At 34.1% G+C, this 12508-nt stretch overlaps 1 protein-coding gene across 1 annotated transcript; it reads left to right on the top strand.

The window, feature by feature from the left end:
- Positions 1 to 7305: 7305 nt before the first annotated feature.
- Positions 7306 to 12045, top strand: LOC116002497 (SWI/SNF complex subunit SWI3A). Its single transcript, XM_031242644.1, has 7 exons — positions 7306 to 7426; positions 7529 to 8097; positions 8704 to 9186; positions 9629 to 9795; positions 10840 to 10883; positions 11063 to 11226; positions 11671 to 12045. The coding sequence occupies exons 1-7, from the start codon at positions 7339 to 7341 to the stop codon at positions 11878 to 11880; spliced, it is 1725 nt and encodes a 574-aa protein (XP_031098504.1). The 5' UTR covers positions 7306 to 7338; the 3' UTR covers positions 11881 to 12045.
- The last annotated feature ends 463 nt before the right edge of the window (positions 12046 to 12508 follow it).

Below are 12508 nucleotides of genomic sequence, written 5' to 3'. Positions count from 1 at the left end.
TTCGGGGTGTTTTTTTTTTTTTTTTTTTTTTTTTTTTTTTTTGTTGTGACTACAACATGAAATGCCAACACCCTTAATAATTGGGATGAATCTCGAAATTGTGACCTTCCGTTTGGATAGCTATGCCATCAAACTATAAAGTACGTGACATTTCATTCGGTGTGTTATTAATTTTAGTTGATTTTTTTTTTTGTGTTGGATAATTATTAGCTATGACAAAATCTCCTATCAGACCATCCTGCGGATCCTTATTCGTAATGCGTATTGAGTTTTTCATAAGTGTTACACTTTTCCTTGTTAGTATAACATTGCTTCTCATAAGTAATTCTTCAACTCTTAATAGTACATTTTGATTTAAAAGTAGTACATTTTTAAGTAATAGACAATTTATTCCTAAGTAATATTACATTTTTCAACATAAATATTACATTTTCATCTTGACCCGACCAATGTCACAGATCTTCGATCAAATGCCTATCGACAACTTCCCTTAACTTTCAAAACAAAACCGCCATACTCTTTCAGAGCCATCTTGAACAACTAAATTGAGCATATGTGTAATACATCACATATGCATGTACTTACATTTAATAGAAAATAAACACCAAGACAACATTTTGTTTAAGAAGAAGAGGAATCCCATTGCAATATCATTACTAGAGCAATTATAAACTTTGAAAGTAAACACACTCTTAAGATCTCACAGAAAGCAATTTTCTAAAGTTTTGGCTATGAATTCCCCCCTTTGAAGTAATATGGACAAAGGAGATTTTTTTTTTTTTGACAACTTCCACTAATCATCTACGAAATGTGTAAGTTATGTATCAATTGTAATGCTAACCATTTGTGTGCTTGGCCTAAAAAACTTCTTCAGATTCAACCTCTCATATGAATATATCTAGTAAATATCTCTACTAACAGCCCATCTAGATGTGACTTTAAATTAAGAAAATACAACAACAATAAACTTCTCAAACCCCTAACCCTTAAAAAATCTAGAGGGGAGTTCATCAATGATTATATTTTTTCTAAAGACCTCCTAATAACTTTTTGATCAATCACCCATGTTCAATGCACCTTTTCATTACTGTCAATTGCAACAAAGTTAGGCATATGCTGGAAGGTGAGAAGTGACTGCTTTACATCTTTGGAATGTGGAGTTTTTAAGCAGTTCAGCGTATGATTTCTTGAAGAAGTGTCGGCTATGTTTGACAAACCTAGCTGAAAAGGTAGGTGAAAGCTGAAAAGTAGCTGAAAACTGAAAAGCTATAAGCTCTAAGTTAAAATATGAGGAGCTGTTATGCTTAAAAGTGTTTGGTAAAATTAGCTTTTTGATAAGCTGATAAATGTAAAAAGACTAAAAAGGATATCTTCATACAATTTAAATAATTTTAAATTTAAATAGATTTATTTATATATTAAAATATAAAATAATGAAATCAATATATTTAAATAAAATATAAAGTAAGAACATATATTTGAAAATATATAAAGTAAAAAAAATGTTTATAATTCATAAGATTAGTTCATACAAAAATTAATGTTCAAACGCAAATGTCAAACTGAAATTACAACCAAACATAATGAAAAGAAAATGTCAAAAGGGTTTTAATTGAGAGGGGTAAATGATGTCATTTATTTAAAATAATAAGGATAAAGATGAAAAAAAGTTAAAAAAGCTACTAGCTTATTTTTGAAAAGCTACCTCAAGTAGGGTTTCAAAATAAGCTATTTGAAAACATTACCAAACAGAGCTTATAGCTTATTAGTAACTTAAAATAAGCTATAAGCTCTTAAATAAGCTCTGCTAAACAGAGCCGTCATGTTTTTTTAGACTGACACAAAGATTTTTGCACAATAAATAAACTTTCCATTAATAATCATACTGTCATTGTCTTTTTTTTTTTTTTTTTTTGAAAATTACTGTCATTGTCTCTAATTTTCTCAAAATAATCTCACTTTTGACCTAGTCTCAAGAGGAGGATGCATAGTCTGTTGAGATGTATTTCTCTACTAGTTTTTTCTACACGCTTTGCGCGAAGACTTGTGCCCAATATTTAAACCCAATTAAAAAATCATTTTGAAATAAATATAATGCGCTTTTTTTTTTGAGTTGTCGAAATTTCATAGATATTTGAGTAAAATTTTTGTTGTCATTGTGATGAGTATATTCCACTGTAATTTTAAGGGTAATCAACGTTGTATTACAACTTTTTAGTCTTTGAAAATGAATAAAATTTGTTTAAATATAGTCTTCTTCTAATTAGAGATATATCCCTTATAAATTCATATTCATATATAGATATACATAATACTTGATTTCAAATATCTCAATTCAAGAACTTTCACAAATTGATATCTAAAAATTCTGTCTCAATTCAATTGCAAATACATTATGTTGTTTCTCATTTATAATATTAATATTTTTTAAAAATAATAGTGTGTACCTATATATATATATATAATATTTATTTATAATTGTAGAATTCATATTAATATTATTGAAGTAAGAATTATAGAAATGATAAATTACTAAATATAAATATGGTAATATTTAATTAAAATCTAAATGAATTCAAACTTACCATTGAAGAATGTAAGAAAAAATATTGTGTGTGCATGTGCATGGTAATTATAATGTGTAAAGATAAAGTTATAACGGTAGGGACATTTTTGTCCAAAAAATTATATAGTACAACTTTTATAGCATAAGGTACAACAAAAATTAACGGAAAAAACGGACATAAACCAGGGGTATAACCTGGATTGAAACTTATTATTTCTTTATATATAGCTTGAACTTTCACCTTAAGGGTTTGTTTGGAAAGCAGGAAAATGACTTCTGGAAAATGCTTTTTGGAAAATGAGTCATTTTTCGAAAAACAGTTTCATTTCCAGTGTTTGGGGATGTATTATGGAAACTGTCTTTGTGTGTTTGGTTCATTTTCTGGAAAATGGATAGAATTGTATAATTAAACATTGTAATTATTTTATTTAAAATATAAAAAATTATAATAATATTAAAATAATGTTATTTATTAAAAAATAGAATGTATTAAAAAATAAAAATAAAAATAAAATGTAGCAAAGGTTTCGGACGATTTCCCCACCTCCTTGGTCCATGGGCCAGTCATGGGTGATATGGCTTAGTTTTGGTCAAGAACATGCGAAACGGTCATTTTGGCGATTCCGGAAAATGACTTATGAAAAAAAATTTCGTAAGTCATTTCCAGAAAAATGAACTGATTTTCCTTGGTCAACGGAAAACATTTTCCGTTGACAACATTTTTTGGACGTTGCCAAACACCAAAAACTCGGAAAACATTTTCCGGAAGCCATTTTACAGGTTATCAAACACACCCTAAACGTTTGGTACTTTTCCATCAATTAAATTCTCGGAAAAATGTTTCCAAGGAATATATTTGATGGAATAATTTTACTAGAAAAATTAATTATCATGTTTGGTGTTACCCTGGAAACATAACTACTCCGTATTAAATTACTTTCGAAAAATTACTTAACATGTTTGATTTGTTTAAACTTTCCCAGAAAATATTTTAAAATCTCTAATATATCATTGCTATATACAAACATAAAACTTAAATTAGCAAACAATAGTTATATATACAATACAATGTATAATGAACCAGGCAGTAAATTACAATGCATAACAAATCAAATTACAATTAATCATGAACTAATACACACACTAGATATACCTAGACAAGTCCTCGTGCGATTGTGCGGTTAACACACAAAGGACGCACCTTAAGTGTAGAAATGACACACCTAATCTTAAACATTAAAATGACGCAACTTAAGTACACAAAACACGCACCTTAAGCACACAAACAAAACACCTTAAGAAGGAAAATCACACACCTTAAGTTTCACAACTGACGTACCTTAAGTACACAAATCGCGTACCTTAAGAATGAAAATAACGCACATTAAATTTCAACAACTGACGCACCTAAAGCACACAAATCACGCACCTTAAGAAGAAAACCCATGCATCTAAAGCTTTAGACTGATGCACTTAAGTTTCAACAACTAACGCACATTAAGCACTAAAACCACACACCTTAAAGAAGGAAAACCACACACCTTAAATTTGACCTAGATGTTAAAAGATCAAATTGTCACCGTATTTTTTTTAATCATTGTTAATCATGGACGTTTATTTAGGCAAAATAAATGGCTCTCATTTAATCGCACAAGAGCCACACACCCACACGGGAATATATATATATATATATATGCGCGCGCGGTACTACATATATACATAGGATTATATACACATAATGCATATACTATATGCAGCAATTACAAATCAGATTGCTTCTGATCATGTTCATGGCATCTTAAACTTCAAGGATTCTTCAATTTGTTGGTTCTTACTTGAGCATAGATAATTTCTCATGAACCTCATTTTCTTGCTCAAACCGTGTTCAATACGACCATTGTAGAGTCTTTGATAGAGCCCTTGTTAGCATCATTGATAGAGCTCGTTCCCATTAGAGCCCCTTTCCTTGCTTGTGGTATTAAGGTTGGATCTTGTTTGTAGAGGAATCCTAGGGCCCTCTAGTTGTTTGTTGAATCCAACTTAGAGCTCGTGTTCTTGCATAGAATCCAAGGTTTCGAACTGTGTACCACTACTTGGTTCTTAGATGCATACTTTGCTCTAAATACTTTTAACCTTAGCTCCTGTGTAATTCTTCCTTCCAAGAATGTTCACTATCACTTGGTAAATATTCCAAGTTTATTTTTGCTTGCATGCTCGGCCTTCACATATTTGCTATAAAATAAAATACTAGACACAAGACTAAAATTAGGGATTCTAATAATTTTCAAAATACAATTTTAGCTCATCAAAATCTTTACAAGTATTCCTAACACATGGCATCCCCACAAAATCTCATTGGGAAGCTGCAGTTCGAGTTGTAAAGTATATGGAAGGTGTTCTTGGGAAAGGAATTTTGTATGGCAATCATGGACATGTGAGTGTTGAGGCCTTCTCTGGCGCTGATTAGGCTGGGTCACCGAGTGACAGGAGGTCAACAACTGGATATTGGGTGTTCAATTCCTTTGTGGCAATCTAGTGTCATGGAAGAATAAGAAGCAGGATATTGTGTGCTCTAGTGCAAAATCTGAGTATAGAGCGACAGCCCATGCGGCCTGTGAGGTGACGTGATTGTGTAATCTTCTTGGCGAGATCGGTGTAGAGGTGAATAAACTAGTTCCTCTATGGTGTGACAATACAGATGCTATACACATTTCGAATATTCCTATGTTTCATGAGCGCACTAAACACATTGAAGTAGATTGTCACTTTGTCCGAGACAAAATTCAACAAGGGCTACTTTCTACTATTCATGTTCGAATTGGTGATCAACTGACAAATCTGCTTACAAAAGGTCTTAGCTAGTAAAGCCATAGTTGAGTATATTTGTAACAAGTTGGGCATGATTGCCATCTATGCCCTGGCTTGAGGGCGAGTGTTAGATGAATAAGGGGCCGAGGTTGTTAGAGTTATTCTCTATGCCTTGTATTTAATTTTTGAATTTTGTGGCTGGTAGTCTATTAGCCTGTGTATAAATAAGGCTTCTTCCTCTTCTATTTCAACACTTAACGAAACAATAGTCGTAGATAAAAATTGGTAAAACAATAGTCGTGGACGAAAATTGGTAGGAATTAAACATGTGAACCAAAACTATCATTTTGCTAATACTTATAACCAAAATTGGTATTTGATCTTTAGCATTGGCTCAAGAATGAAGAGTTTTGGTTAAGTGTTGATGCTCCATCCTCTCGAAAATGTTCAAGCACTCATCTATCACTCACAATTGGTTGCAATGATTTGCTTGTGAATGCATTAATTTCTTATTATTATTTAATCCTTATATAATAGCTAATATGAATACTTATAAAATTCTAATGATTTATTTTATAAATTTATGTAGATAATGAAGATACTGATAATGATGAATACATTGATAACAAGGCTTATAATGTTGTTGTTGATGATTGATGAATGATGATTGCACTTTCAAGCTTCAAAGATACTTTAAAGTTATTATCAAAAAAAAAAAAAGATACTTTAAAGTTTAATTTTTTAAGATTTGTATATTTAATTATTGATTTCTTGTTTTATTAATTTATTCTTTTTTTAAAATTTTTTTTTAATATTTTACCATTACAATGATGTTATTGGGAGATGATGAATGCAAATGAAGATTGAGGATTTATCAACTTTAAATTGTCTTTGTAATCACTGATAGTAAATATACTTCCAGGACCGGTCGGACACGCTCCAGACCCGGTCGGTAGGCGGTAAGGTCGGGAAGACCGCGGTGAGGTCGGACATTACGAGCCGAACAGTACCCCCGATTTATCCACAACGTGGCGTGCCAACACCTGCCACGTACTCCTTCCCGCTTGGGCATAGAGTGAGGCGGGCGCATGCGCGCCACGTTCCCGCCATGCCGGAGGCCCGGCAACCTCGCCTTTCCCCCTTATAAATAGCGCATTTATGAGGAGAGAGGGGATCTTTTGGCCATTCTTAGATGAGAGACTCAGAGAGAGCTCGGACGATAGGGAAGCCCACTGCCGACCTGCCGAGCCCTTTGAGCACCTGCTTGACTTGTAACCGGGTTTGGATCCTTGAGGCAATAAGAGATCGTATTTTCCGATTTTACTTGGAATCCGTATTTTACATTATCAATCACTAATAGATTTATGGATTGAAAGACCATGGATGGTTGATATTTTGTATTACATTTTTAATTATGTTTGAGTGTTTGTCTCTTTTTTTTTGGTCAAGTCGAACTTGAAAACTTTAAATGTTGATGGTTGAGTGTTGTATTGGAAACTTTTTTTTTTTTTTTTTTAAATTTCAGTACAAGTTGGCGGGTTAGCCTGTTTAGTCTGCCATCTCGTCATACCACATGTTGAGTTTGAGAATTTAAACCCGTATAGAAAATGGGTCAATTCCATTTTTGGCCAAACTCGGATTGAACTAGCTTATTTTAACAGTTCTACAAGTTGAAAATATTATCCTATGGATCATTGTCTATACAGTACGAATTATAAATAAACAAGTACATTATTTGTGTATGTAAAATACATTATTTGAAATTATATTATTTGAATATTGACATTATTTCGTATATTAACATTATTTTGTTTTAAAAAAAACATAGTATATTCAGAACAAAAATAATGTATCTATAATATATTTAAAATGTAGTTGGGTGGACCATGGGCAAAAAGAAAATTGCCAATATTTACAAAGCACTCCTTTAACCTGAGAAAATTTCACGAATCACCATCTCAGTTATGGAGGGCTCACGCGAACCCAACTTCTCTAAACTTTCCTCCGACGGCCCCCCCGACCACGATCTCTACACCATCCCCAGTTACACCAGTAAGACCCATTCTCGCTTTCTCTCTAAATGTATGTATGTATGTATATATATGTATATGTAAGTATGAGGCGTAAACCCTAATTTGGATCTTTTTTCTTGAGGTTGGTTTTCGTGGAATAACATTCACGAAGTAGAGAGGCTGTCACTGGGAGAGTTCTTCGATGGGAACTCAATCACCAGGACGCCCAGGATATACAAGGAGTACAGGGACTTTATCATCTCCAAGTACCGGGAGGATTCGACCCGGAAGCTCACATTCACGGAGGTGCGGAAGTCTCTGGTGGGCGACATCTGCGTGCTCCAGAAGGTCTTCACGTTCCTCGAGAAGTGGGGGCTCATCAATTTCGATCCTAGTAAGCCGGAGCCTGTTCAGGCCGGGGCGGGAGAGGAGGAGGAAGAGGATGAGAAATGGAGGGTTAGGGTTGAGGAAGGGGCTCCCCATGGGGTGAGGGTTATTGCGGCGCCTAATTCGCTCAAGCCTCTTGCTCCGCTCCCGCCGCCGCCTTCGTTGGGCGTTGCCGCTGACGCGGCGGAGAGTGGGCTCAAGATGCCGCCGCTGGCGTCGTATTCCGATGTTTATGCCGAGTTGTTGGAGCAGCAGAGGAGGGAGATTTTGGTGTGTGGCAACTGCAAAGAGTCGTGTGCCTCTGGGCACTACGAATATAGCAAGGTGCTTTGTGAATTTCTTTGCTTTTCCTGTTTTGATTGTCTTAGAATGAGCTTACTAGTGATCTTGCTTTGTGACTGCACCCTTGTGTATGTATTGTATGCATAAATTGAGTTGTGTTGAAAAAAATTAATAGAGAATTGGTTAATAGAAAAAAGGGGAAATCAACATTTCGTACCATCAATTGTTTCTCAACTGTTAATGTAGTCCCTAGTTTTCAATTTTAACCAATTTGATCCTCGAATTGTTTAAAATTTTGTCAATTAAACCATTTCAAGGACCAAATTGATGAAATTTTAAAAATGTGGAAATCACCATTTTGGTCCCAGAAAGGGTTTAATTGATGAAATTTTAAACAATTCAAGGATAAAATTGGTTGAAATTGAAAACTAGGGACTACATTGACGGTTGAGAAGCAATTGAGGGACCAAAATGGTGATTAACTCTAGAAAAGAATGATGAAGAAAAGGAAGAGCAAGAAAGAGAGAAAAGGGATGAGGTGTAAAAGTATTTAGTTATTATTTAAATGGAGACCATAGATAATGGATAAAACCTCAAGTAATTACATCTGTTTGTATTCATTTTTGGTTATTGTTGTTTTATCATCAGGAAGGGAGCTTTATCTTATGTGAAAAGTGCTTCAAAGATGGTAATTTTGATAAGGATAAGTCTGCAGATGACTTTAAGTTCATTGAAAGTGGCGACCACCAGGTTGTCTGGACCGAAGCGGAAACTTTACTCCTATTTGAGTCTGTACTGAAGCATGGAGATGACTGGGATCTTGTTGCCCAAAATGTGAAAACAAAGAACAAACTTGAATGTATCTCAAAGCTTATACAGCTTCCCTTTGGTGATCTTATGCTGGGATCTGCCCATAGAAAGAATAGATTTTGTGATACAAATGGTGATGTAAATGGTTTGAAACAAGCACAGCCTGCTTCAAGTGAACCCCAAGCAACTATGACAACAGAGCATCAACCCAATGACTGTAAGAATGAGCAACAAAATGGAGATAATGAAAACCAAGAACCACCTACTAAGAGAAGATGCAGTGTGCCAATTTCAGGACCTAGCAGTTCTTTAATGAAACAGGTAAACTAGCTCTTCATTTATCTTGTGCTTTGTTTGGTTCTATATTGTATGTAAATTCAGAATCTCAACTTCTACTAGTTCAATGTTAAATCTTTTGTTTTGGTCAAAGATATGTTCCATTTCCTTATAGAACATTAGAAAGATGTAATGATCTAAAGAAAATAGAATCAATATTCTATTTTAATGGACATTGTAAAAGCTTGCATAGGAGTCATAGGACTGGGTTTTCTTATTTTTTCATGGGCACATTCAAGCTTGCATAGGACTAAGTATTTATAAAGGGCATGATGAAGCAGTCTTGAAGGTGTTTTAGTGTATGAACCGGGATAAGGGACATTTTTGGAACTTGTGTAAATTGTAAAGATGGTTATTTTGAATGTTTACCTGCCTCCACCAATTCTTCTACCTGTGTGCTCTTCATTGATGAGATAACTACTCTCAGGTAGCACACATCTCTACTGTTGTTGGTCCATGGGTTACTTCTTCTGCAACTGAGGCAGCTGTTACAGCACTTTGCTATGAAAACCAGTGTTCTAGGGAGATTTTTGATGACAGTGATAGTTTTGGGGATGAGTCGGAATCTTCCCTTGAAAATAATGAGCAAGAAAGGTAATTTATGTATCTTTGTGTCTTTATGCTGCTCAATGCATTCCTTGTGAAATAACTTGATATTGAATTTGACTGATGTATTATTGCTGGGTTTTGCATGTATAACCATATAATATCTTTTATTTGTTTCATTCATTTGTAGGGTGTTTTTTTTGTTTTTTTTTTTTGAGTTGGGAGACAAGAAGACTTCTAAGCTTGAATAATAAATGAATTTGACCCTTTTTCAAAACTCTGCTTGTTATTGTTTACCTTTAGTTTGTTAGATATTGGGAATGTTTCAAAATGAGGATTTCTCACTTAATTGGATAAAGGTTTTTGCATCTTTTGCAAAGTTAATTACATAGATCAAAATTGTTGTGACAAGTTCTTTGTCAGACACTCAAACTAATGCCTTAAAATCACAGCCTACACTGAATGGCATGCAAACATGCTCCACTGCTCCCCTCTTCCTCAGCATGGCTGGCCTGTGGTGACCAACCACACTTTTCTCTGGTCATATTCTGTTGACTGTAGCCGCAACTTGGCTTAGCTTCAATTATTGAATGAGTTAAAATTCTAATATGGGAACTGGCATAGGTGACTTTTCCTTTCATGTAATCCAAATAATATACTTGCCCACTTGCCTTCTTTTGTCATGTGCTTCTCATATTTCCAATTGCAGTTTATAGCAGAAGCTTGCTTAAATTTGATTCAAATGCTTCTCGTTGCTTAAATTTGATTTAAATGCTTCTCGTTGCTTAAATTTGATTCAAATGCTTCTCGTTGCTTAAATTTGATTCAAATGCTTCTCGTTGCTTAAATTTGATTCAAATGCTTCTCGTTTACAATGGCAGTAATATATTTGTTTTACTATTTCAAATTTTCATGTAGGAGCTTATAGTGTTTTTGTTTACTGTAATGCTTCATTCGTTTGAATTTCTCGTCTCCTTGCCTCTGAGTTAGAGAAAAATTGGATATGGGTCGTCATAAGATTTTAAAGGCCTTGGTTGTGATAGTGATGCTACTGTGTTTGGATGTGTACTGAGAAACTCATTCATTTGACAGAGATCCTCAAGCAGAAGGTGCTCAGATAGACAAAACGAGTTCAGGTATTTATGGTGAAAACCGTGACTTCGTTTGCTTTACTTTTCTAGCGGATCCTTTGTATTGATGTGTGTGGATTTTTAACAGTGATGCCCACAGCTCAACTTTGATCTTATATGCTATACTCCGAACTATTTTTTTTTCTCATCCTTCTTTAATGCTGTTTCAATCATCGTCTTTCCAGACACACAGGATAAAAGCTCCCAGAAGAGTACGATACCTCTGACGTTACAAATGAGGGCTGCCACTGCAGCCGCTCTTGGTGGCGCTGCCGCTCATGCCAAATTATTGGCTGATCAGGAACACAGAGAGATGGAATATTTGGTTTCAACTTTAGTTGATACCCAGGTTAGTATCTCTCGGGTGGCAGGGGTTTCTTTTATTTGCTATTTCCAACACTTAATAAATATATATATATACACACACACACACACACACACATAGAGAGAGAGAGATAAAAAAAAAAAGAATTAGGATCAGATGAGAACAACACTCCAAGTGAGAGCTATAGACTAATATGATCCGTCAATCTGGGATGATCAATGGTTAGGAAATCAGGTAAAAAAAGAGTTGTCATTTTCATAAATATTACAAACTTTCAAATTTTGTAATATTTATGAAAACGGCTCCATTTTTTCTTTTATTTTCTTTATTTCCAACCGTTAAATCTACTAGATCGATGGTTAGGATTTGTCCACAGTTCTCACCTGGGGTATAGTTTTCGAGCTAAACCCTCTATATATATATATCCTTAGCCAAATTTTCATTCTTCTTATGTTTGGGTATATATAGCTTAAGAAGTTACAGCGCAAAGTCAAACACATGGAAGAACTGGAGCGGATAATGGAAAATCAGCAAAGGCAGATGAAGGAACTAGAGGCCACTATACTGGATGAACGTTTAGACGCTTTGCAAGGAATATTTAGTAGCGGGAGTGCGAAATCTAAGGGCGATGCTTCTACGATTATCAAGTCTCAGAATAATATTGATGCTGCTGTTTGATACTTTGTATGTGTAGTTTGTGAATCACAAACAAATGTAAAATTAAGTTGAAAGACAGACACCAAAACACTAAGGGTGTATTTGGTTCAAGTTATACAACCTAACTAAAGAAATGTGACATTTCAAAGTTTACATTCTCATGGTTCAAGTTATCTTAAAAAAAAATGGGGTGGTATGGTTTTGTAATTATTAAGGCTGCAAAAATTGCACAAGTGGCGAAGTAGTAGTAGTAATAATAATAATATTAATGGTCTTTACTTTTACTTTGTCATGCGTTTATAAAATGATAGGACCACGCCTGATCATAATACTGTTTCAAGACTTTAAACCACGCCTGATCATACTGTTTCAAGACTTCAAATTCTTTTAAATGGTTGGTTGAGTACACTTATCCCGTAAGTGTCTCCATTATAGAGTAGTTGGAGCTTTTGTAATTTTAAATTTGTTGGCGACCTCAAAATTTTGAATTATGTTAGATTTTTTACTTGAGTTATTTCTTATATTCAGATATAATTGTTGTAAAATACAGATATTTGATACTCCGTATTAAATTTTCAATTTTTAAAGATTTAATATAATTATTATGTATAATTGGATAAAATTTTCACAAGATACAATAATTTGATAT

This window comes from Ipomoea triloba, chromosome 13, assembly GCF_003576645.1.
Source record: "Ipomoea triloba cultivar NCNSP0323 chromosome 13, ASM357664v1".
Lineage (NCBI taxonomy): Eukaryota > Viridiplantae > Streptophyta > Magnoliopsida > Solanales > Convolvulaceae > Ipomoea > Ipomoea triloba.
Note: the sequence above shows the minus strand (reverse complement) of the source record. Positions and strands in the feature narration are given on the sequence as shown.

Bases quoted from the DNA above. Each gene is read 5' to 3' on its own strand.
- LOC116002497 (XM_031242644.1), top strand. From the start codon at position 7,339: ATGGAGGGCTCACGCGAACCCAACTTCTCTAAACTTTCCTCCGACGGC. The intron at 7,427-7,528 runs GTAAGACCCATT...TTTTTTCTTGAG, and splicing joins CACCATCCCCAGTTACACCA to GTTGGTTTTCGTGGAATAAC. The intron at 11,227-11,670 runs GTTAGTATCTCT...GGGTATATATAG, and splicing joins CAACTTTAGTTGATACCCAG to CTTAAGAAGTTACAGCGCAA.